Genomic DNA, 26,461 nt, shown 5'->3' with positions numbered 1-26,461 from the left:
GGGGACAGCCCCTCTCCTGTGTGACAGCTTGCAGAATGACAGCCTCTGTTGTGCTGCGTGTGCGTTACGTGGGGGTTTTGTTTCCACCCAGCAGCTGGAGGGAATAAGTCACGTACTTGACGTCTCTCCGGAACAGGGCTTGCACCCAGGCACGAGCAGTGCTGCTCCCCAGGAGCGTTAGCAGCGATGCTCACACAGCTGTCTGCAGTCCAGCCCTGTGCACTGCTCAGACCTCCCAGTGCTGCATCAAATCACCCCGTGTGGAGCAAGGCCTGGAGCTGTGCCAGCGGCTGCAGCCGGCTTCAGCGTAGCCCTTTAGAAAGCAGGATGGGCACTGGCTGGAGTGCTGCCATGCTTTGTATATGTGTGACCCACGAGGCAGCCTGGACTCAGAGCACGATCTGCTGCTGACATCGCCCCCTGCGAGACTCCAGGCCCGAGGGCTCTCCAGAATTGGTGGCAGTGCTGCTTGCCCCAAGCCCAACTCCCCCCTCCTGCTTCAAACAACACCATTCAGCCGGTGGCTCAGTTCTTAATCTCTGGGATGAAATTTCCTGCTGACATCAATGGTGCTGCTGAGCAGGCTGCTGGAAGAGCCCCCACTTATCCTGTCTGGGAAGCTCTTCCCTTTGTTCACAGCCGGCTTCTAGCTCCAGCTAACGCACGGCAGCACCAAAAAGAGGATGCCAGCTGCACTGGGCTATATGCGCACTTATAATGGGGCAAAGTGTCCCTTCCTCCCCTGCTGCAGGGTGCCTGGGGGGGGGGGGGGTAGTGGAGAAATTGAGTCCTGAGCAAGCTGCGTTGGCACAAGTTTTGCTCTGGAAAACAAGGAAAATAAGGGAAAGGCCCTCATTTTCTGCCCCAACACCCCGTCTGCTCCCTGACAGTGCCCCAAGTGTTCTTGAAGCACGCACAGCCCTCGGTCCACACTCCCCGCAGACAGCTGAGACTGGAGCAAAGCACGGTGCCTGGTGGAACAGCGACTGCACGAAGGGAAACCCGTCCTGTACGTGCGTGCAATCACCCGGAGGAATGGGAACATTTGGGCTGGGATCAGCCAGTTACAAGAAGACAGAAAGGGGAAAAAAAAAAAAAAGCAAGCAGTCTTTAAAAGGTCTTTAACACGCCGTGTCCTCGCATGCCACGCAAGGCACGTGCCTGCCTTTAGGCTCGGCTCTGCCTCCTGCCCTCGGAGACACACGCGCTCCGCACCGCCCCCCGCAGCTCCGCATGGGCGCAGCCGCCGCCCCGCAGCGGTTCCTCCTCCCCCCGCCCCGCGCGTGGTTCGCCCCGCCGCCGCCTCCCTCGTTCCCCCCTCGGCGCCCCGCAGTGGTTCAGTCCCACGGCCGGCCCCGCTGGCGGCGTGACCCGGAGGTGCTACAGCGGCTCTTCCGGCGTACCGTCCGCTGCGCGGCCCGGCCTGGTGATGTGAGCGCGGCTCGGCGCCGGAGCCTTCTCCTTGCGTGAGTGCCGGGGCTGCGGCCCGTCAGCGGCGGGCGGCCGGGGCGGCAATCCCTGCGGGTCCGGGGTCGGCCGTGGGACGGGGGGCGGCCGTCGCGTTCGCCGGGAGCGCGGAATCGAGCCGAGCAGCCGCGGTGCGGCCCGGCCCGGCCCTCCTTTCTCAGCGGGCGTCGGCGCGTCGCTGGAGTGCCTATAGGCTGGGAAACTCGGAGCCGTGCGAACCGTGTCCTTTGGCGGCCGGTCGTCTAGCGGGAGCCGGGAGTCTCCGCTGTGACCTCCTGCAGGTGGGGTTGTGCCTCGGAGCCCGGCAGCTCTTTGTTAGGGCTGCACGAAAAGCTCGTAGGTACGCGTTGCTTTTCTTTCCCGTGCTCCCCAACGGCTGTGGAAGCTGTTGTTACGCTTCCTAGGAACGCTGTGAGAAACACCGGAGGAGAGCTCTTGTTGTAATAGATGTGCAGTACCAGGCAGGGTGGGTTCCCAGCTGGAAACGAAGCCGTTGAGCTCAGCGTTGGGACAGGAATGGCACTGAGCGTGCTGCTCCCGCTCTGAGCTCCTGCACACCCGATGTGCCAGAAGTGCCTCTGCAAAGACCGTGTGTTGCTTTGCTTGTGTTACAATAGAGCACCGCGGCAGTGAGCTGCAGGGCTTTGAGGGACAGTACTGCTGTGGGATGTGGGCTTTCTCCATCTGGAACAGGGCTGGCAAAGAGCTCCTCATTTCCCCACCTGTCCTGGGGTTGATTTGTTTTCTGTGCCTCATCCGTAGTGCTTTTGGGGGCTTAAACGACTCAAACCATTGCATGGGTAGTTCTGATAACAGGATTTAAGTGTTATTCTTTTTGCAACTTAAGCAGGGGGATGTCCCATCTAAATTTAGGTGTAGAGAGCTTTTCTAAAGCTCCACGTGCATGTTAGATTGGCTCCGTGCAACGGGAGAGTCCCTTAATGTGAATTATTCCCCACATAGTTCCTCTGGCTTCTACATTTAGAGTACCAGCTGCACCACGGACAGATGTTTTATATGTAACATAACATGTGAAATGGAAAGCCCTTAGCTTTAATTCCAAATACGCGATGGTCAGTTTGAGGAAGAAAAGGATGTTTGCCATCGTGAGGCTCCTGGTGGCTGGGAAAGTGCATTTATCACCCGGTTGGATTAATATCCCAATTTGTAGCCATGAATAAGGAAGGATCTCAGTTCAGTAAACATCTTGAAGTGCTTGTTGGGTAAATGTGCGTTCATGTCTATATGGGAAATTGGTCATCACAGCCTGAACCTCTGATTAATCAGCTGAGGCAAGTGTCGGGTCAGCTGTGGGAGCACAGGTGAGAGTAATGTAGCTGTGCTCCTGGAGGGTGTGGAGCTTGATTCCACCTCCTCTAAACCTCATTGAAGGGCTGACCACCACTAAGGCAGCATCTCTTGGAGATTGCTCCCTGATGGAGACTGCCTCAGCATTTCCCAGCGAAGGCATCCATATCGGTGAGTTTTCCTTATAAATAACCTTTTGAATATCTTATCATCATCTTTGTTACCATCTCTGTGTCATTCCACCTTAGAATGTCCATGTTTCAGTGTTTTATTAAGGTATTGCAAGGCTCTGTTAAACGGGTCTTTAAGAACAGGGAGTGCTAGGAGGGTGTATGGCATCTGCCTTTAGCAGCAGCTTTCCCTGGTGTGTAACCTGCAGTTTAAGGTCCGCATTTGCTGCTTGCAGCCTGCAGATGTGCGCACAGTGTCCCTGTCTATGGGACTGCAGTAAGCTTTACTGGAAGCAGTGATGCTGGGCATTTGTGGTACTGAAGCCTGGGACAAGAGATTTTCAGCTAGATTACCTCGTGCCTGATGTTCACAATCTGTGTGCTGGCAGCACATCCCACCTCACTCCTGTTTGCAAGGGAGCCTTCAGAAAGGAGATGCAGAAGAGAGGATCCATGCATGTGAGGAGCTCTACTGCCTCAGGGCTTTTGACAGAGTAAGGTGTGCTGAGGGCTTGGCCAGCCAGCAGCGGGGCTGAGCACGGGGTGGTGAGAGGTACACAGGGTGGTGAGGGCATCTGGTACTCCAAAGCTGGGGGCAGATGTTGTTGCTTCAGTTAAATGATTTTAGGGATAGCTGCTTGATTTGCTCAGTCTGTGTTACCCACTAGCATGGCATTTGGGAGGTTGTTACATAATGAACTTTCTATTTGAATTATTCATATGCACATGCTGCTGAAACATAAAATTCTTGGTGGAGACCGGTGGTTCTATTGGTTTTGTGTGTGTGTGTGTGTTACATCACGGAGGGACTGGGTTTTGATGAATCTGCAAGTTTTCAGCCAGCATAAATCATTCTGCAACACTTATGTTAACAGCCACAAATTTAGCTAGAAGTTCAGACGTCTCTTAAGCCAATAATTTCATTGAAGTTAGGATATATCCTGACCAAGAACCTGGTTGTCTTGAAGCTTGATCTTTTTAGTTCCCTGAGCATTAAAGACTCAATTGTAACTCAGTCTGGTTCAGTGAAGGCTGCGTTTCTGAAGGCTCTGGAAAGCAATTGTGCTACGTGGCTGAAAAAAGGGAGTAAAAGATTGAAGATCGGCATCAAGAGCACTTGAATAAAACATATCGTTTTGTTCCAAAAACAATTTCAGTATGCATGCTATGCAATGCAGAGTGGAGAGAGTGGGAGAAGAATAACCAACTGGATTCTTGTACAAATGGAGTGAAGTTTCAGCCTCTTTTTCTTATTATGATATGACAGCTAGCTTTGTAAGTGTCATTTAATTGCATTAATCCATGATTGGTTTATAGAACAAACAGTCCTTACGGTGATCTTCCTTAATGCTTTGTAGCATTGTATATTAAAAGCTGTGCTTTGATCATCATTATGAATTTGGATCATGAGGCGTCTCTCAGTATCTCTCAGCTTTATTGCTGGTCTCTCCTAATGCACAGCAACTGATTTGATTGCATTAATATGCACCCAGTGAAGTCTCCTCCTTCCTGTAGTTGCGTGCTCTGAGACTTTCTTACTCCTTGACAGAGCAGAGAAAAGGCCTCTTTAGAAGAACTAAAATGCATCATCTCTATTCTTGTTTGAGTGGAGCATTTTGGTTGGAAACACATCCCTGTGGTTATGTTAGGCCTCACTCAGAGGGCTAGTTAACCTCTGGTGCCTTTCAGTACTGCTCTTTACAAGTAGTACACAGGATGATTTTACTGTTTGTAGGCTTTCTTTTCCTACTTTCATTGGGTTATTCTATTTTCAGTCATCTTCAATCAATTTCACCTGAATTGAGTTGTACAGGGATCTGGCCTCGGCTAGCACTGAAACATTGCACTTACTGTAGGCACCTCTAATTTGAAACCGGGAGCTCTAATCAGTGGCTTTCTTCCTCCTACTCTGGGTAAGGACTGCCAAAAGCAGTCTTTGCTATAGCACCGTGTCCTTTTTACCGTTCACAGTTCTGCAAGCGCATTTGCAAGCTGCTCTTTGCTGCACTGTTGCTTGCTGTGCTTATTCAGTGGTGCATGGCCTCACTGACGTCTGCTTTCTTACAGGGAGTGGATCACCAATGTCCTGCCATGGATGATGATAGCCAGGATGAACTGATAAATAAGAACGCCGCACTCGGCAAGGGCAAAAGGCAGAGTCTAGCACTCCTCAGTGAAACAGGTAAGTGCAGCCTCTCTGTTCATGTGTTTCTAGTTCTAAGGCTGAGAACCCCTTTCTTAACCTTCAAAAAGAAGTAGAGGTGTATTTCCCAAGAAGTTTTGTTTTACTTTCTAAGTGCTGTGTCTCAGACTGCTATCATGCTTCCTTTGAGTTGCTCAGATCTGCTTGCTTTGACACTGCTGAGAAGGTCACTGAGGAAATCAGGGTTTTCATTTGTTTGTATAACATCCCAAGCAGGGATTCTGGCCTGTCCTTCACTGTTCTGCCCGTCCACTGGGTTCTCACATATCAAATAGGTACTTCCCCTTTTTTTTTCTCCTTTAGAAAGCAATGGTGGAAACAGTTGTGAGTCAGAAGGTGATACTGGAAGCGAGGAGGAAGATGATACTGAGGAAGAGGGAGGTGAGGAGGACAAGGAAGAAAGTGAAGATGAAGAATTAGAAGGTAGGTCTGTTAATGTGCATAACGATCTTTTTTTCTCAGTAATTGGAGGAAGAGTGGGGTGAAAGATTTTCTTCCTGTGACTGTGAAATCTAAATCTGCAGGAGTTGCTGTGTTAGGGTAGTGGCCAACGCCTCCAGTAATAAATAGGTGTTATTCCCCAATATCTAGGTTTCTAAAGTGTCTGTATGTTTGAGAACGACCCACTAGCCTATATGATGTAATTACAGCCAGTAGGATTGACTAACAGTGAGGGGTTCCCAGAGTGAGTCAAAAGATTTGAAGTTACAGCAACGGCTCTTACTATTTTTTCCACTCATCCAAAGTATGCTTGTTTCAGTTTGCTTTGGAGCTTTAAAATGAATATTGTGATAAGGAGTTTTGGAAATAAGTGATGATTGCTCTTAAGGCTTAGCAGGAGAGAAGAAGGTGACTTAATCTTAAGTAATATCCCCACTCACTTATTAGATTTATTAATTTGACTGAAAACCTAGTGTGTGGATGCACATGCTTCTGAAACTGCTTCACTCAAATTAGCACTTGGATAGATAGAAAATGTTTGTCATTGCATCTTGAAGCTGACTTGGGTACAGTTTTCTAAGTTACTGATTTAACAGATTAGTTATGAATCTTTTAGAATAATCTCTCCTGTTCTCAACCAGGAAAAATCCATAGAAAACACAAGGACCATATTTTTTGTTGTTTTTTCTTTTTTAAGCTTTTTTACGTAACTTCTTGTTCCTGAAAATGGCTACTTCTCAGGTTATAGGGAAAGACAGGTCTGTGTTTTGTACTAAAAATGAAAATACCTCTCAGTAATGTGTGAGCATGTAAAATGAATTCAACTCAAACTCGGGTTTATTTAAGTAGTCTCCAGCTAGAGATCCTAATTCCCTCAATGATTATTTATTTGTGAAATCTTTACCTGTCCCACAAGTAAGTATAAATTGCTGCTTCTTTTTCTCTGGAGTGTCTGTTAACCAGGAGAAAAGTTGGACACGTGATAATTGTGTTTTTAACTTCCATGCTATCCTGAAGATTCTCTTCTCTTGGTGTTGTGTTCATCTCTTGTTTTTCTGCTGTCTGTCCTTCTGACCTCTTTCAAGACACATAAGGGTTTAGGTTGGTTTGGAAAAAAAGAATAGAAAATAGCAAAAACCATTACCTTGAACTGGAGAGGCTGTACTTTGTCCTTGACTTATTTGGAATTCTCTAGAGTAATATTCCCCACACGTGCCCCCTGCCCTTGCTGAAGCCCCACAGTGTGTGAAAGCTGGGTTTTGTCTTGCTTTTTAAGACTGTGAAGATGATGAAGAGGAAGAGGAGGAAGAAGCTGAGGCTGCTGTGGAGGCAATGGCCAATCCTCTCAAATTAAAGCCACACATGAATGGAATTAACGTCTCCTCTGATGAGGATGGTGAAAACTGCCCTATTTGCCTCAACACATTTAGGGATCAGGCTGTTGGGACTCCTGAGAACTGCTCCCATTACTTCTGCTTGGACTGCATAGTGGAGTGGTCAAAGGTGAGCTGTTCTGTACTTGATTTCCTGTGTCTTTCTGACATGTTCTGATCTTTCTGGTTATATTTTCTGCTTCATTGAGAACAGATCATGTAAGATTTATATGTGCTTTCTTGAGCTTTTTCCACCTAGGAAACAACTGTTTTTCCATGGAGATTACTGCTTATTTGTAAGGATTCAGAGTTGTGAAGCTGGATATATTTCTTGCACCCATCCTGATACGTTCTGTTCTCTGAAAGCTGTGATACCACAAGAAAGTGCATTTCTAGGCATCTGAAATTCTTGGTCAAGGCACCAGTAGTATTTGCTTTCTGTTGTTGCAACAATGAACACTTAAAGGGAAGACATAAAGGATGGCTAAAAGAGCAGCTTGCTATGAATTCAGTCTTTTTCAGTCAAAGTTACATGTCACCTGTTGTAGTTTCTGTAATCAAAGTCCAATGATTTTCATAAATCAGACTTATTTAAATGGGTTTGCAAGTAAATTTGAGTTGCTCATTCTTCTGAAAGAAATAGTGTCCTAAAATGTGAGTCATGTTTCAAGGCTGTGTTTGGAAGAACTGCGATGTTCCTTTAGCAATTGAATGCTAATTGAATGACTTCAATATATATATATTATATATATAATATATATGTATAACTTCAATATATATATATATAATATAAGCTTTGCTGAAAGTTCATATTTTCTCTGTTACAACAGTTTGTTTGTAAACCAGGTAGGTTAGATTTAAGTGCTTAAAAGTGCTTACTGCATTCACTTAATGCTTATTACGTGAATAATTGAAAACTTGCTTTCTAGGAATTGATTTCAAGATTAGTTTATTAATTGTATGGTAATAATGTTTTTTGGTGTGTTTTTTCCTGTCTAGAATGCAAACTCTTGTCCAGTGGATCGAATCCTCTTTAAGTACATCAGCATTCGGGCGCATTTTGGTGGTAAAGTCTTAAAGAAGGTGAGCTTTCTATTATAGTAAACAAAAAAAGGGCATATTGCCACAAAACAGCTATTCAAAGACTTACCATTTCAGCATGTTGATCTGATAGTTGTCAGTTAGATGAGTTATTTCTTTCTTATTTTGAGATTGCCTTTTAAGGAGCTGTTAAAATTCTTTTTTTCCTGTTTAATCTCATTTCCTACATTATTATGTGTGGAAACATGGTATTGGCTTTGGAGGGAAAACAGGATTTTTTAGGTAACTACGTTTTTTGTATAACGGATGTTTTAAGGTGTTCTGAATTGATAAACCACTTTGCATAGGGAAGATGCCCAGCATAATGCAAGTACTGTTGTAATACAGCTAAGATCAGTGCAAGCTAAACATGATTGATCTGTTCTTTATGTCTTCCTACCAGCTCTATTGTGTAGCAGTTGGCTTTGTTAGGGGAGAGAGGAGCCTGCAGCCAAACTCTTAAAGGCACAGGTTGAGTCTGGTGATGGTCACTCACAAAAACAAAGAACTGAGGAGTTGTCATTGCCTTATTATTAATCAGTATCTGAAACATACTGGTGTTTAGAGGACATCTGTGAGTTTGTTCTGTTTTCATGTTATTTTTCATGTTTTAACAAAAGCACAAGTTGCCATTTATTTAAATCTCAGTAATTTAGGGGCAAAAAAGGTAACCTTGCTCTCATTTGTTTTCTCTTTATATTCTTTTGTTTGTTTGAGTACTTTTGATCTTATTCAACAATTTTGACTTCTTAAAATAATGTTGTGTGATTGTCAGTGTCTGACAACGGACAGTTGAAGAGATCTCTTCTACTATTTGATGTGTTCAGTGATCTTGATTGAAGGTTCAAGTCTGCAGCAGCCATTTTGATTAATTCAGTTGTGGGTTTTTTTTGCTGGTGCTACTGCTAATGTGGCAAACAGGTATTAAAAGTGGCATGTTCTGCATTTCATGCGAATTTCTTTTTTATTTAGATTCCCGTTGAGAACACAAAAACTCAGGGTAGTGAAGGAGAGGATGATCCAACCTTTTGTGAAGTATGTGGCAGGAGTGACCGAGAGGATCGCCTACTGCTGTGTGATGGCTGTGATGCTGGGTAAGATATACTGAAAGGAATACAGCGCCTGTGTGACTGCAGAAAGTACTGCAGGGCTAGCCAGTGTTTGGTCACTAGGCCCTATCTGCTCTTTGGATTGCCCCTTGCTGCTCTCCTCAGCCGTGTTCTGTGCCCAGACTTACATCTGTACGTTTATAGTACAGAAGTCCCCATGATGTGATGAATCCTTCTCCGTTCATCTAGTTGTGGAGGGAGTAGGTTGTCCTGCATGGATGATGTAGGTGTGGTCTCCTGTTTTGATGTCTGCGGTTGTTGATCTGGTCTGCCGACGTCATTTATGCCTCCTTGAGAGGTTACCTGACCAGTTCCTGTTGACTAAGCTGTAGTGCTGTGAGAGCTCAAGATAAGGAGCTTTCATTACATTTTCATTACGTTTTGAGGTCCTTTCTTTGTAGCCACAGCTATTAAATTATGTGTTTTTTTGCCATCTACCTAACAGAGGCTTGAACGTGATTTTGAGTCTATGATCTTCTGCTAGACTTTAAACTTGTTACACTGTTACCTGTTACAATCAGTCTTGCAGTATTGTCCCTTTGATGTCAGAAGTCAGTGGTTGAACGAGATACTTGCTTGAATGAATAGGTAAAAATAAGCTCTTAAAAATCTTTTTTTGCCAAGCTTACTAGATAACCTGTGGGAGGTAAATGAACAGCTGTATTCTCTCTGCGGGTTTTTTTGTGTTGCTACAGGATGTGATTAGAGCATCAGGTGAATTTCCCTTCCCTTTTCTTTGTCTTGTGGCCAAGAATTGCAGTGTGTTATCAGACAGTGGATTTTGGCATGGGATGTGAAGCAGAGAACTTCACTCTTCATACTTTGAGATTTGGCATCATACTAGTTCAGAAGTAATATGATGTTTTCCTGTTCTAGAAAAAATGCTTAGAAATGTTTCTGATTGAAGCTGAAGCTCTTAATTAAAAGCCTATGGTCTTGCAATGTTCCTTGGCTAGGGATCTTGGTCTAAGCACTTAGTTTTCATGGGAAGCATTTCATTTATTGGGTAATCTTTTCAGCAGCATAATTTGAACATGAGTTGCTTCAGATCTTCTGTGCTATTGACATGTGTTGCCTTGTGTGCTTTTTACTGCCTGAAAACAGAATTGAACACATTAAGGAATCAAAGCTGGTAATACTAAGTGGCTGTCCTGGACACCTTCCCTATAAGTGGTTGACAAGGCTAGTTGCTCAGCCTGTTGGGTAGGGAACGCTTCAAAATGCCTGAGGGAGCATCACGCTCTCTTATTTCCCTTTGAGACTTGTTGAGGACGAACACAATCCTCTGTAGGACAGTATTTCAGACTCCAGTGGCTAGCCTCCAGTCTGCAAGTGGCAGTATGGAGCCATGCAACTGAACTACTTTTTCATTTGGTTATGCAGAAACACTTATCTCTAGTTGTTTCCTTAATCAGCCAAGATGTATGTGGTATTGAATGCATTTTTTTAGCCTAAGGCATTGCAGATGACCTATGGCTGGTCATGCAAAGTATAATGTTCAAGAATGTCAGTGGTAATACCATACTGGTTCTCAGGAAAATAGATGCTGTTTCCAGATTGTCTGTCTTGTCACTGCTTCAATGACTTCTTTCCTTTCTCTTCACCGTGTCCAATTTTGCCTTTGATTGCATGTTTGTTGCAGCCTGTGTTCAAATGGCAGCTAATATTCTGCATGGTGAGGGAAAAACTTTTTTCTGAATGTTTTTGAGCCTGAAGTGCTGGGAATACCATCTAGAATTAAAGCCATCATGCAACTAGCGGGTAACATAGTTTCTCTGGAGATTGATAGAAGCAGATATGTAGACCACAGTATCAAGCTTGGGAAATTGTTTCTGTGCTTAAGATTGTTGCCTTGTCTGGGATGTGAATGGACATAAAAAGCTCTTGTCTGTTGGTAAGGAGCACGTTGTTTGATTTCTTTCATTCTTTATTTTCTTTTTCAAGGTATCATATGGAATGCCTTAATCCACCTCTGAGTGAAGTCCCTGTAGATGAATGGTTCTGTCCGGCCTGTGTTCCCATGGGTGTCAATGCTTCTGCAGGTAAAGATTTAGCTTTGTTCAGTGCAAGTAAATGTTTTCCTCCTGATTTAAATGCTGTGAGGCATGTGGCCTTTTGAAGTCACGTTTAACTCCTGGGTTGATGTAGTCAAAAGTAATTGTTATGCATTTTGTTCTTGAAACTGTTGATTGAATCATAGAATGGCCTGGGTTGAAAAGGACCGCAGTGCTCATCTAGTTTCAACCCCCCGTTACATGCAGGGCTGCCAACCATCAGACCAGGCTGCCCAGAGCTACATCCAGCCTGGCTTTGAATGCCTCCAGGGATTGAGAAGGGGCTCTTGTAACTGTAGATCAAAATCTTAAGAAACTCCACATATTGTATATTATAATCAGTCTTCAATCTTCCTGAGGCTAGTCCAGGGTTTCGATACAATTGTATTGCATTACACTGAAAGTAATTTATTAGCACCCTGACCTGAGATTGCTGAAGTAACAGTGTTTTCTGTCACCTAGAATATCTTGTTTCTTTGTAACGACTTGCAGCAGTGTTAGCGTTGTCTGTGTTCATTTCTCTTTGGAAGGATCACATGTATGTTTGAAGGCAATAGATTTAGTTCTGGACATGGTTTCACCTATAGGAAGAGAAGTAACCTGGTCATCTTTTCTTTCAAGATACAGACCATGTGAGTGAAGAAGAGGTTGCTGCACTTACGGCTGATGTTACTCCTACCACTAGCAGGCTACGTCCTCATGTCCGAACCCGAGCTATAGCCAGGACTCGGCAGAGTGAACGAGTTAGGGCAACAGTGAATAGAAACAGAATAACAACTGCACAGCAAATTCAGGTACTTAGAAGTATTTACTCATGAGTTTCTGGAATGATTTCATAGAAGAGCTGAAATAAACCCCACATTAAGTAGCTAATCTGTCTAAGTTTTGACTGTCCATAGCAAAATAGTTAGGAGGTGTGGAGTATTGGGAGGGGGTGGGTTTTTTATTTATTTGTTTCAGATTTGTCATCAAAATCATCACAATAGAAGGAGAGAAATTTTGTAGCAAAACACAAATTATTTGAATTGGAGCTCTAAACACAGTGTAAAGTAGGTGCCTTTAGGTTTTTATCATATCCATCCCATCACTGTAGCTGAGAGGAGCACATTTTAGGGATATGGTTAGCATGAGTATGGCCAGTGTAATGTAGCTATTCAGAAAAACCTGCTGGTAAACTCTGTCCAACCAAAGAAAATAACTGATGCTGTAGAATGCATACACTTCAGATGCATGTGAGTGTTTGACTGTTAGTCTGGAGAAGAAGAGGAATCTGAAATCTTGTAGGAACAGCCCTTGCTTACCACAAGGAAGTGGTGCTCTGAAGATGGACTCACACCTACCATTTCAGTGAGTTCTCTGAGGAGGGAATTTGAAATGCTGCTGCTAGCCATACTGCCTCTGAGTGCACTCACCAGAGTGTTAAAGAAAGGGGACTTTAAGACAGGGGACCCATACTGCATTGACTATCAGCATTTGCTCATCATGCTTTGTTGTGTGATGAACCAGAGGTCAGTTCAGTGGACTTGGAAGTTCTTCTGTGTGGCTGTATGCTCTTTACAAAGTTGGTGTTAGGATAGTAAAGACCTGTAGTGATGAAGGAGTCGGGAGGGCAAGGTCAGCTTCTCCTTCGTACAACAATCAGTCGGTGAGAAAGGTGACAGAAGTGCTTTACTGGCGGTTTAGTTTTTTGTGTTTCTCACTTGAATCTCAAATTGCTTTTGTAACCAACTTGCTTCTGATCTTAAGCTGTCTGTATCATGTAACTTCTAATCTCATACGCAGCACGTGCCGAGGTACCTCATGTCCTCTCTTCTGGATGAAACAATCGAGGCAGTTGTAGCAGGCCTAAACACAGCCATCTACCAGCGTCCTCTTACCCTGCGGGCTCCAGCAAGACAGAAGAGAAAAACAGGTGAGAGCATCAGGAGGTTTCTATGGCTTCCATCTGCAAGAATAAAATTTGAGGGGAAATAGAGCTTGAGTCATACAAAATACTTCAGAGCAGCTGTATGCTGTCACACCAGTGCACATATATACATGGCTTTCTATTTAAAAGTATCCTTTAAAATCTAATGATGTCAGTTCTTCTGTTTTATACTGTTGGATCACTTTGAGCTGCTTTGTATACTATGAGAATATGAGAAGGGGAGTACAGGGAAGAGTGCAGCCCCAGCACTTAGCCAGATACTTGGTTGTTTTGTGTCCCATCAGGTAGGAGGAGGAAAGCAACAGGCAGGAAAAGAACTCAGACAAAATCTTCTGCTGGGAAGAAAACGTCAGGGACACAGGTGAAGAGACGCAAGCGTATAATGAAGAAGAGAAGAGGGAAAAAGATAAGAGTAAGATCACGTGTGAGTCTCTGCCAGTCTCAGAATCTGCTGGCTTTCTGCCACTTGATTTATAAAAGTGTTATAATGTGCTATTAAGTGGAAAAATACCATCTTGTTATAGTAGTGAATAGATTTTTCTTTTTATTCTGGTGGAATTATCTGTAGAATGTGTACTTCGGAGAAGGGGTTTGACCTAGAGCTGAATGGCAACTTCGAAGCAGGCCTGCTGGATTTGCTGAGCAGCCCTGGTACCTGAACTGTAGGGATCACGCTGAAAGATATCCCACAGGCTTTGTGTTGTGCTCTTGCCGTAAAGCTCTGGTGTTTTATTAATATTTATGGAATCTTAGTTAAATTTGCTCCACCCACTCTTTTTAACAGGCTATGGATACTTGTCTATTTTGTTGCAAATCCAATTAATCAGATGCAAGGGTGCTCAAAGTCCCTTTCTGTTGTGGTTGGCATCTTGATAGAAACTACACTGAGTACTCTGCAACAACTTGACTTTTGTTTTTAGCCATCTTACTGGAATTTTACATCCTACATGCAGAGCTGACAGTTTTCAGCAACAGTCTTGTAGAAATTTCAGTTGTCTGGTCAGTGAAGTTAATATGTGCAGTCTGTGTATGAAGTGATATCTAGGCCATGATTAGAAGGTGCATACATTTTTTTGAAAGCAAATAGATGCTTTCAAATAGATTTCTACTGACAGTAGTAACCTGGTTACTGTACTGTTTCTGCTGACAGTAGTAACCTGGTCACTGTACTTTGGCTAAGTGAAGAATTTGTACCTGCCTCTAATGTACCAGTAACCTGTCTTTGCATCTGTGCAGGTAAAAAATGAGGTCACTGCTCGCTCCCGCATTGCAAGAACGCTTGGTCTTAGTAAACCTGTGCGTGGGGCCTCACTTCCTTCCATGTACAAAACAACAGAGCCCTCGCTTGGTTTGATGAGAGCAGATATTGGTGCAGCTTCTCTGTCTGTGTTTGGAGACCCATATGAGTTGGATCCTTATGAAGGGTAAGACATCATGAGTGTACAAATCTGTAATCCAGAGATAGTTATACAAGTCTTGAGTTGTTTGTACATATGCATGGATGTATTTGTATCTCCATGAATATTTGAAACCTGGGTTATTTTGAGACTTTAACAGTTGGAGTACTGGCTTATATTTCGGAAAAGAGCTTGTGGCTTTGTGCAAAGAGTGTAAATCTCACATCTGAAAATAGCTTTGGATACACAGTTTACAATAATGTAATGCTGTACTTGTTCTTCCCTCCTTGGCCAAATTGCTGAGCTCTTAAAGAATCAGCCTTCTTTAAACAGGTTTGCTGAAATGGTAAGCCTCATGAAAATCTTTCTTAAGATCTTCAGATTCCAGCCTTTGAGTAATATCATAGGAGTTAGGTGCTAATAATTCTTTGTTTATTCAAAGATAGCAGCATTTTTGTTATATAGTGGACAGTAATTCCATATAGAATTAGGTGGACCTGTGAATTTTTTTGATGCTTCTTCTTTCTGTTCTTTTCTCCAGATGCTTTAAATTCTGGAGAAATCTTACTATGCCATAGTTTGTATCAGACTTAAGTTCTGGTTTTGGATGTTATCTAATTTCCTACTGAGCAAACTTTCCTGACAGTCTTTTGGAAGAAAACTACATATCTAATACTTTAAAAACAAAAACCTACATTTGAATCTTTCTTGTGTTATGCAGTTCTGCTTAGCCACAGAAAATAGATATCTGGCATAAATTTTCATCTATCATAACAAAACAGCTAATACTCTCTAGCCATCTATGTTCTAATGGTGTTATCTAGTTCATCCATTTGGCAGTAATTTGGGGGTCTGTATGTTTGATCTACCCACAGTAATGAGGAGGTTCCAGCAAATCCAGATTCACCACTGAGTGCCAAAAGGAGAGTTCTCTCCCAGTCAGCACTGAGGTCTCACCGTCCTGTAGCTAGACCAGTTTCTGTCGGACTTCCCAGGTAAAATTCCATCAAGTGTTTCTTTTGTTTTGTTCTTATTAATTGTGCGTTGACCCTGTCAACAAATGATCACTCTGATCTAACATTTTTCTTACTATGTGTATTTTGGAAGCGTGTACACATGCACACAGGGATAACGGAATAACCACAGCATTTTACACAAGAATTACTGTTCATACGTTGAAGGCCCAACATGTATTTTTGTATAATAGCACTTACGGCTCTTAACTTTTCCACTGAAATTTCAAATTGATATTTTCACTCTGGTCTGTCTCTTATTTTGAAGTTTAGGTGTAAGATAATCCCTCCCTTATTTAAGAGGGCTGAGAAAATTAGTTGCATGTTTGCAGGAGAGAATAGGAGAGAATGAGGAATGTACTTACATCACCCATTTCCTATGCTGTTTGTTGGAACTCAGAAAAACTGGAAGAACCTGTTTGACCCTTCAATTTGACAGGTTCTATTAAATTGTTTCACTCTGCTTTGCTGTCTGACTGATGTTTTATTTCCTGTACATGTGTACGTGCATGCACACATGTGCACAAGTCTCCCACTACTAGACCCACTGAGGTTTCAAGACTGGGGCACAGAATGCAGTGTAAAAGGGTAGGGCAAAAGGAGCAGGAGCATGATGAGAAGAAAAGGGATGAGGAAAACATCTGGTACAGATATCAGCTGAGTCACAGAAAACTGCAAATATGAGGGAGTTGGAGATTAGGAGAAAAGGAAGCTCAACCTAAATGCTTAAATATTATAGGAGGTTTATGTGGCTGTTTTCTAACGCATCTGACTTAAGGCAAAGATCTGTTCCTTGGGATTAAGATAGTATATTTCTATGATAGCTTGAAGTACCTCTCTTTCCCATCTCTGTCCTGAAGAAAGCCTTTTGGGAAGCTTTGCGTGTCCTCTGAGATAGTTTAATTAGCACATTGTGTAGGAGGTAAAAATGTTTAGCTGAAATCCAGTTTTTGCAAAAGTTTGGTTTGCCTGAACTACAGTGAGTTTTGTTTTTGTCTTTTTTCTTCTTTTTAATCTTAAATAATAAACAGCAAAACCAAACATACAAGCAGACCACTATAAGCACTCAAACCTTTTAAGTCCTTAAAGACAGGCTTAAATAAGCTAAAATGAATCCAACAGAAATTAGTAAAATCGTGTTTCAAATCCAGAGGAGTTACAGTTAAAACTATTTTTGTAAGATGCTGTAGTGCACAACGATTAGTGTTATCCTGTGTGCAGGAGCAGTGCTGGTTGCCAGTGCAACTCTTTGCTATGCTCCTAGCCACTCTACCAGCAGGCACCTGTGTGTATTCTAACAACTGATGGTAGACATGAATTTAAGCTGCAAAAAGTTTTTTTTATGTAGTAGTGTAGGTTTGAGGAGTTTGAGAAGCCACTGGTCCTGTTTTGGTGGGAAGAGAGACAGCTGGGATGGAAGTATCTCTGTGAAGTGCTCTACAGTGGATTATGCTTCACAAATACATCTTAAATGCTCTAAAAGTTAGATCATGGTGCGTAACATGTAAAAAAAGCATTATCCTTAAATAAGATTAGAAGTATTTGCTTACCAGAGGTCTGTGCTACAATTACATGCTTCCTATCTGGTGGTATTCCTGTGGGGGTACTCCTCTTTGTCATAGAGATGGGAGCTGAATTACTCTAGTGAAGCCAAAGATAGAAGTGAACTTCTCTGGCTGACCTCTGTTTATGCCCTTGATTTTGGTTTCTTTTTAATGTAATGTGTGTGTATAGAACAAGTGCTGTAAGAGTAAAGGAAATGTAACCCCTCTGAAACATGCAGAAGCAGTGTGCCTGCCTTGAGTCCTGATCAAGAAGCAGAAGCTGCTCCTGTACCTGATCTGTTGGGTAGTATCCTGTCTGGACAGAGCATCCTCATGATGAGTAGTTCTGATGTGGTTATCAACAGAGATGGTTCTCTGACTGCAAAGAAAGCAGGTAAGGGTTTGACACTTGGTATGTAATTAACCTGTTAGTTTTATCCATGTCTGCTCTGATCTTGTTTCAGAAGTACACGCTCTGTAGTCTAATGCTTTATAATGAAAAGTAGAGGATTGGGGTAGAGTAGAGTGGTCTTAGTACCCTGATCTTCTGTCGTTGGTGATGCATTGCTGCCATGCCTGTGAACTGTCCTTCAGTTTGAAGAGCATGATGAGGGCATTGGCAAGAAGTTTATTTTCAGAAGTACAGAATACATGCCCTGCAGTTGTGTTTTTCATTGGCATGCTGTTCTTTAGAAATATTATTCAAACTGAATCTGAGAGCATTATTCTTAAAATTACTACTGATAAAATCCTCTTCTACAGTCGTTTTTATCAATCGTCAATTACAGGATGATAAACACAGATCTAGTGACATCTGCAGAACTGAATAATTTATTTCCTAAATAGTAAATGTTAACTCAAGTGATGCCATTGTCTGACATTAAACCTTGATCATCTGACCTAATCAGACTGCCTTCTTCCTATGTGATATGTCTACACACTGAAGTGGAACTTAGAATAATTAGCTCAATATTTATTTTCATGTCTGGGAAAAACTGTGAAATGTGTCCTGAAAAACTTAATTGTTTGCTTGTATGCCATAGTTCCGCTTCATAGAAAATCAATAAAAGACTCACGAGTGGATGATGGTTCAGGACGTAACCCCCAGCTGAGTACGGTGCACTCAGGGACCATGACAGGCAGCTCCATTACTGGACCTTCTGTTTCTTCGGGGCTGAATACACACAATAGACCCACCTCATCAAGCTTATTTTCATTACCTTCACCGAGCAGGACCGAGCCTGCAGCAAACCCTTCACAGACAACATCAGAAAAAGCAACTGTAAAATCGGAGTACTCGGTGACACCCAAGGCTGTTCAGACTCACAGTGTAGTTAGTCTGAACAGGCATGGCTCCAAGTCAGATGAAATGCCCAGATTTAATGGAAACTCGAAAAACTTTGCACGTACTGATTCATCTTCAAAGCCCCTGTGCTGTAACTTGAATTCCGGTTCAAAAACTGTAACTGTAAGGCAACCCTTGAAACCACCTCCCAGAAGAATTGACATATTTGAGCTTCCCAGGATACCAAAGATTAAAAAGGAAACCAGCAGCAAGCAGGTGGATTCAGAACCCACAGGAAGCCAAAGCTGTGACATTCCCAGCTCCTGTATAACCCAGCTGACTGGCAAAGAGAGCACTAATCAGCTGGGAAAGGGTAGCAAGATGGAAAGTCAGAAGTCAAATGCCAGGGAAACTCAGCAACAAACACATACAAGCGGGGTATCTTTTTCTACCAACGCAGGCATGTATAGCAGTTCTTCACTACTGGGCACTTCAAGAAGCAAAGGCTCAAGTTCTTTTGAGAGTTTTAAAATAAATATTCCTGGGAACACAGGACATCCCAGCAGACTGTCTAACCCAGGTTTCTGTAACACCTTCCGCCCTGTGGATGACAAGGTGCAACAGAAAGAGAGCCCTTCATCTCTTTTCTCAGTTAAGAAGAAACAAGTCAAAAGTGAAATATACGATCCCTTTGAGCCAACAGGATCAGACTCAAGTTCAGCAAACAGCAGTCCAGAAAGGCTTGGCTCGGGGATCCCATTAACAAATATTACCAGGACTATTTCCATTGAAAATCCAAAAGTTCAAACATTTCAAACTGTTCGTCGTTTCACCCCTTACACAGTAGAAAATATATTTGGATCCGGGGCTGAATCTGATGTACCATCTAGTAATACAGAGTCTCATGATGATGTGCCAGTAGAAAGTAGGATTGTAGAACAGATTTCTGATACAGAGGAACGAGACAATATGGATGAGGAAGACTTTCTAAGCAGTCCTTGCACTTCATCTGTTGTTAAGCAAGTTTCTAATGCAGAGCACTTAAAGGAGGAAGGTAGAGAGGGACCCAGTGTGTTCTTCAATGCTGAAGAATTAATTAGACCTAATATTAATGTGACACTAGACCCAGATAGTTCGTCAAAGAATGATGGGCAACAGAAAGTCCAGAAGACAGAGCAAACAGAGCGACGATCACGTTCCAGATCCTGTTCCAACTCCAGTTCCCGAAGCAGGAAGAAGGCTAAAAGGAAAAAGGCGCTTGTCAAAGAGCGGAAGAGATCCCGATCCAGGGACCAAAGCTCCAGATCTACCTCTTGGTCAGGTGGAGAAGAGAGCAGTAAAATACACACACTGAAATCCAAGAGCAAGAGGTCTTCTACTGACCGTTCCAGCAGTCATGAGCGGTCTAAAAAAAAGAAAACAAAGGATAAAAGTAAGGATAAGAAGGCAAAATCTTCTTGGTCCAGGGAGAGAAGGAAATCCAGGTCACGTTCAGGTAGTCCTGGAAGTACTTCTGAGTTTTATGAAAACAGAAAAAAGAAAAGACGGTCTCGATCAAGGTCAAGACGGAGGGGTCGTTCCCGATCAAATAGTATTGAGAGGACAAAGAGGCGGAAACACAGGAGGGACAAAAGCTACGAGAGGTATGATAAAGATAGTAGCTTGAGGTCAAGAGACAGAAAGAGATCCAGATCCAGGTCTCGGGAGAAGAGAAAGTGGAGGTCTCGATCTCGATCGCAGGAGCACAAAAGCAGCAAATCTAAAGAAAAAAGGCCACGATCGAGATCACGTTCTAAAGAAAGAAAACGTAAATCAAAGGAAACCTCGTTTCCTCCTCCAGCAGAAAAAGAGCAAAAGCCTTCAGCTGAAAATGTACCCAGCTGTCCAGAGCAATCCCGTTCCTTCAAACAAGAACCGAAGGATGAGCTGGTGCTAGAACAGCTTTCCATAACCATCCAACCAAATGTCAAACTTGAAGAAATGCAGACTGAGACCCCAGTTCAACAGAGGGAGGCCCAAGAAACTGCAAAGGCAGAGGTCGCCTGTGAGGAGATGGCAAGTGAAACTGCGTTCCCTGTGCCAGAGATCACAAATGTTTGTGTTCCTGTTGGTAATGTGGATTCTTTTGCTGAAACAGAACTGATGAATAGGAGTGATCCAGGACTGCTTGGTAGCTGTAGTAATACAAACCTTGAGATTACGGTTAAAATAGAAAATACTGCGTTGTGTCCACCTCTGATGGATCCGTCTCCAAAGAAAGAGGTGGTGATGCATGCTCAGACGGAGGGCGGTACCAGTTCAAAGCTCCTCAAACAGCAGATTGTGTGAGAGAACTTAAAGATGAGTGCCTTGTGTCAATTAGTATTTTTTTTTTTTATAAGACTATAATTAGAAGAAGCAGCCAGTAATTTCAGTCAGCCTGAACTGGAGGTGGTATCTCAGGGGTCCTGTGTTGAAATCTAAAGCACCTGTGAAGAGAGTTACCTGGAATCTTCAAGAAGAAGGAAGTGGTGTGTTGTCTGCTGAAAGAGCTCCAAGTAAGTCTCTTTGAGAAAGCAAACAGCAGTCGAAGCAGGCTGTGTAAGGCTTAGGGTGTGGGTGCCTGAACTGGGACGATCCTGTGGTTCTCAGTCCTGAAAGCCTTGGATTTTATACTTGTTAAAATCATCAAGTGAATCATGTTAATGAATCGGAGAGGACGTGCTGTCACTTCCAGAGCTCGTCTAGCCAGTGGCAGCCAGGTTGGCTTTGAAGCACGTATTACAACCTGATCTCTGAACTGATGGTCTGCATTCTATGCTTTTTGTAGTTAACTGGAATGTTTTCCCTTCAGAATTTGTTAAGACTTTTCAGAACAGAGCAGTGTTGCATGTCTCTAGCTCGCTCCTGTGAGCTGTGATAAGCCAAAGCTGCTAAGAACAGTCTGACTTGGCTGCGCATGCTGAGTGTATTGACAGAGCTGTGTGGTTCTCATGGAAACCCACTAAAAAGTAATTGCACAAGTGGATGATAAGTCCTCTATTATCAGAAGCTTTAAAATGTTAATGATTGCTAAACAAAGTCCTGTATGGACAGCCTTGTTGTTAGATCCTTCATTGGTTTTGGTGGGGTTTTGGGGTGTTTTTTCTTTAATGTACAATTGCTTTGAATCTTTGACCCACTAAGTGTATTTTATTCTCTCTTTATTTTTATTTTCCCCTTCTCTTGGGGATCCTAGGGATGCCGTTTTACAAACTTCAGCGAGCAAAAGAAGGGGCCTGGAAAGCAGAGGACTTGAACCAAACATTAAATCAGGTGCAGTTAAATGAGCCTCCTCCAACCAATTATATGATTCCTGAGCCTATGTTTCCTGATCTAGATTCCTCTCAGGTTGGTTTCTATTCTGACAGCCAAGTGTCATGGAAGGCATCCCACCTCATCTGTGCCCTCGTTGTGCAACACCCTCCACTCATGGCAGAGTTGGCCTTCCTCTGTGCATAGCGCATTTCATATAGCCCATATTCCTCAGCGGTCTTCTAATCGCTTTATCTTTTAGGTGGCTCTTACAGTTGAAGAAGCAAGTTTTTCTTTCATTCCGCACTATATGTGCAACTTGTGTTTTCAGCACTTACTTGATCAACAGTTACGTTGTTTGAGAAGCTGTCAGCATCTCACTGATAGTAATCAGGCTGTAGAAATGGCCTGTTGGCATTAGTCTGTGCCATCAGTCTTTGCCTTTACACTCTCCCTCTCCATCAGTGACATGCTGAGTGGGGCTGTTGCTAGTTCCTGGTGCACAGAGGGGTGGAGTGTGGCTTTCCTCATTTAAATTAATATTTTCCTGCCTATTTCAGTGGATAAAAGGTACTCTGAAAATCCTCATCTGATACTCCCTCTTGTGAGTACAGGTATTAATGAAATTCTCTCTGGTTCACAGGTGTACTGTCAAAATATACCTTTGACACCACCTCTGCCCTCAAGCCTTCCCCCCTACGCACCTGTCAGCCAACCCACGGTTCAGTTCATCATGCAGGGCAGTCTTCCTGCACTGGGCTGTGTGGCAGGCCAGAGCCTGACTCCAGAACCGGGCAGCCTGGCTACTGCGTCTGAACCAGGAATTCAAGCTGCTTCTGTTGGAAGTGAAGAAGAAAAAATCAAAGCACCGAAACCTGAAGTGGATAAAACAAAGAATGAGGAAGTGAGTGAATGCTATCAAGTAGCGAATGCATAACTAGAATTGCACATGCAACCTGCAGTCCTGTTATTTGAAGCATTAGCCATTATTTAGAAATTAGAAGCAGTGCAGTAATGAGCTGTTTATTTGAAGTTATGAAATAAGTCTTATAGAAGCTTGATTTTAAAGTATCTCATACATTCTCGTGGTGCTAAAACTTTCTTGTGAATGTTTGGAAGTCCCTCTGAGAAAACCAGAATGTCCAGGCCTTTCCAAACACCTGTTTGGTTGGGTTTTTTCCTTTTCTCCCTCAGTTTTGAAGTGAACATCAATATGGAGAGGTAGGGCTGTGTCCTGCTGCTGATCAGCACTAGAAATGCAGATAGTAAAATACCCTGCAGATTTTGCAAGTGCTAGTCCTTTGCTGCAGAGATTTGGATTTGCCATACAGACCATCTGCTCTAAGCTCTCAGTGGATGTTAACATAAAGACAGTTACTTTGCTAGGTGTTTTATTTTGTACTGTAAAGTTAAACTGGTGCAGAGGTGTATCCCACCGAACCTCCTTTTTAAGATGGTGGTTTGCAGTAAAGAAAGAGGCTGATTGTTACGTGGTTTTTTGAAAGGTGAAATGAGCATTTTCGTTGTTCGTGCGCTTCTGAGAAAAACTGATTCAGAAAACGTTTGCATGCTAACACAGGGTAACAAACATTTCTTTGCTGTGCAGTACATGAAGAAGCTTCACATGCAGGAACGGGCTGTAGAAGAAGTGAAACTTGCTATCAAACCCTTTTACCAGAAGAGGGAGATTACAAAGGAGGAATACAAGAACATTCTTCGAAAAGCCGTGCAGAAGGTAAGGTGACAACCAAGAGGAGGAGCTGTGCAGTTGATGAAGCAGGTGGCAGGACTATCAATTGCGCTTGCGAGCTTTAGTGATCGTGCTTATTTAATGCACGTGATTTAAAACAGCAGATCTTTGGACTCTGACGTGGTCTCTCCACAGTCTTGTGGTAACACATCTGTTGCTTTAAGAAAGGCTGAGCAGTGCCATTGAGAGTTATCAGGCTGTCCCTTTTGTAAGTTGTTTTCAGTGGTGTGGATCAGGTAGCTTAAGTGGCCTCAGCTGAAATGTTACATGACTCATGTCTTGAGTGGAAAAGGCTAAATCTCCTTTGTTAATAACTTCATCCAGGTTTGTCAAGCTGCTCCTCCTTAAAGTTAAGAAACAGTTTGTTGATTCCTTGGGCATCTGTGATGTCCCTGAACTTTAGAAGAGGGCTTTGCTATTTGGCTGGCGTTGACTTTTGCCTCAAAATGTAGTGCTGACCAGATTGTGGCTGAAAAAAATAGTATCTTTATCTCTAGAAAAACGCATGTTGTCTTGTGAAGGCAGTTAATGGTGAGGTAGTTAAACGATACCCTGGAGAACTCTATTCTCTATCTGCCCTGCCTTCCTGATACTGCTGGAAAATTCTGTTGTAAATCAAAATTCCTGAGATAATGACTGCGGTTGTGCGTGTCCTGCGTGAGCTGTATGAGACACAGGTCCAGTCTGCAGAAGAACTGAGCAAATCCGGTTGCTGGCAATTTCACTGAATGCTTCTCTAACAATGATTATGTATTTAGTTCTCTCGGAGAGAAAGGGAACAAGACACTACATGGCTCAGAACAGGTCCTTGAAAATGACACATTCTTTCAGTCTGAGCGTTGGTCCCTCTAAATTATGACACCCCCAAAAAAGGGGAAATTAACACTTATTTACTGTGTATTGTGTGGAATTTGCTGGACAATGACAATGCAGTTTGGTATGTTAAATAGAAACCGCAGGAAAGCTCTGCATCGGAAATGACTAATTCTACCTGCAGAGACGCTTCTGCATTCAGTTAGTGCTCAGTAGATAAGTGCTGGGGCAATTTCTGAGGTGCTTAAAGTAAACCATTGCCAGTGAGCACTGCTTCACTTATTGCAGTGGCAGAGGTGTGAAACAACAGCAAATATTATTTTTGCAGCTAAATATTATTTGTGCAGGAAGAGGCAAGCTGGGGTTACAGGGCAGCTCTGATTTTGAAGGCTTCTTACCTAGTCTTTGACCAAGCATAACGACTGTGCTGGTGTTCTCATACAGTTCTTGTGGGCACAGTGATACCTGTCTCTGTGGAAGTCATTAGCCTAGGCTGTTGTGCCAGCTTGTTCTGACACTTGGATAAATCTGTTTGGTAAGTTTCATTGTAATAGAGCAGAGGCAGATCGTGAATAGCAGCAGTTATCGTGGATAGGAGTTTGATATGAAGTGTTCGAGTGCATTTGGACCAAGATATATTGGATATTTTACAAATAACCATAGAGGATAGACCTACCTTGATGCTGGCTGAGAGCTTTATTCTCCTTGTTGAATTGTCTGCTTTACATGCCCAGATATGAGGCTCTGAAGCCTTTGCAGGAGTTGCTTCTTCTGGGAAGCTTAGGGTTTCCTGATCACTTGTTGTCTTCCTGAACTGCTGTGATACCTTTCACTGACTGAATGCCTTTTCTAATCCCTTGTAGATCTGCCACAGCAAAAGTGGAGAGATCAACCCTGTGAAGGTAGCTAACCTGGTGAAGGCATATGTGGAGAAATACAAACATATGAGGAAGCATAAGAAGCCCGATGTTGAAGATGTTCGTGAAATGGAAAACTGAGAGCGAACTTACAGCCAATGTGACTTGACCTGAACTCTTTTTGGCTGAGAACATTGTTCCAGAAGGAGAAACAGATCTGCAGGAACATCTCATCAAAAACCAACTGCAGAGAAGCAAGATGATAACGGGATTTATCTGCTGAACCTGCTTTTGAATTGTTTCCATACGGGGAATGAGCTTGGAGTTCTGTTTTGTTTTTTGATTACCTGTAGATGTAGAACTCAATAACAATCAAATGCCTCAGACCAGCAGAGTAATTCCAGGAGAAACAAAGAAGAGGTTTGCGTTTAGGACTCCCAGATTGCTACAGTTTTCAGTTACTTTGATCACATTTTTGGGGCCGTGCACCTGTCTTGCTAAAAGTTTGAAACTGGACACCACTTTTCATATACAGTATATTGAGAGCTATATACTGTTTCCCTTGTGTTTATTTATCGGAATATGGATTATCTGTAGGAATTTCTGATTTAATACTTGAAATGTGGTCATTTTTAGCCTGCTCGGTGGTGAGCGAAGCTTTACTCGCTCTGTCGTCTGGGGATTGCCGAAATGAGCTTACCTTTATAAATCGACTCCAGAAGCACTGCTTGAGATGTGGCGTTTATTGGCATTGTCGGAAGTATCTCGTTAGCGACAAGTTCAGTTTATGGGGAGGGAGATTGCGTTGCACTTGTGTAAATAATGCACTGACGGCTGGTTTTGTGTCTGCCTTTCAGGAGAAAACAAAAAAATGAAACAAAAAGCAAACGTTGTGAATTTTCAGTAACAGGCTCGAGGACGAAGATTGAACCGATGTACAAAGCGGAAATGTGACAGAATTTATAAAGTTATTTTGGAACGGTTTCAGTCCTATAGCAGGTGTCATTTGTTTGCCTCTTTCTGTGGCCATTCTGTATCTATGTGCACACGTGGGGAATGCTCTGTTACTGGAGGATTGGAGTTGGATACGTGATTGTTCCTCCTAGAAAGGAGGGCTGTTTTTCTTCTCAAGAAGCGGGGAGTCTTGCATGTGTAATGGCTTCATCTTGCTTTCTTTAAAAGCACCCCTTGTTCAGTTGCACTGCAGAGCGACCAATGCTTTAAGCGATCGTTTGAAATACTTAGAAATGTGTTCAGCACCTTTGAAGCTGACAGAAACACCTTTCTGCTCTTACCTGTGTTAGGAAGAGGGAAGGCGTTTAATGAGGAAGCTGAAGAACTGCCTGTTTCCTTCAATGGGAGCTGAATATAGCTGGTCTGTTGGAGCAGTTAGCAGT

At 43.1% G+C, this 26,461-nt stretch overlaps 1 protein-coding gene across 1 annotated transcript; it reads left to right on the top strand.

Annotated features, from left to right (window-relative positions):
• The first annotated feature begins 1,326 nt into the window (after positions 1-1,326).
• Positions 1,327-26,058, top strand: PHRF1 (PHD and ring finger domains 1). Its single transcript, XM_072337055.1, is given in 22 exon segments — positions 1,327-1,466; positions 5,013-5,127; positions 5,452-5,571; positions 6,866-7,092; positions 7,962-8,045; positions 9,015-9,136; positions 11,096-11,193; positions 11,827-11,999; positions 12,988-13,117; positions 13,417-13,556; positions 14,369-14,556; positions 15,405-15,524; positions 17,326-17,480; positions 18,130-20,657; positions 20,659-20,687; positions 20,689-20,732; positions 20,767-20,813; positions 20,815-20,908; positions 21,589-21,740; positions 22,288-22,548; positions 23,251-23,379; positions 25,071-26,058. Coding segments are annotated over 21 exon segments (5,067 nt in total). The 5' UTR covers positions 1,327-1,466; positions 5,013-5,036; the 3' UTR covers positions 25,206-26,058.
• The last annotated feature ends 403 nt before the right edge of the window (positions 26,059-26,461 follow it).

The sequence above is a fragment of the Excalfactoria chinensis genome, chromosome 5 (genome assembly GCF_039878825.1).
Source record: "Excalfactoria chinensis isolate bCotChi1 chromosome 5, bCotChi1.hap2, whole genome shotgun sequence".
Classification (NCBI taxonomy): Eukaryota; Metazoa; Chordata; class Aves; order Galliformes; family Phasianidae; genus Excalfactoria; species Excalfactoria chinensis.
The sequence above is the reverse complement of the archived record's forward strand: the minus strand, read 5'-3'. Positions and strand labels throughout refer to the sequence as shown.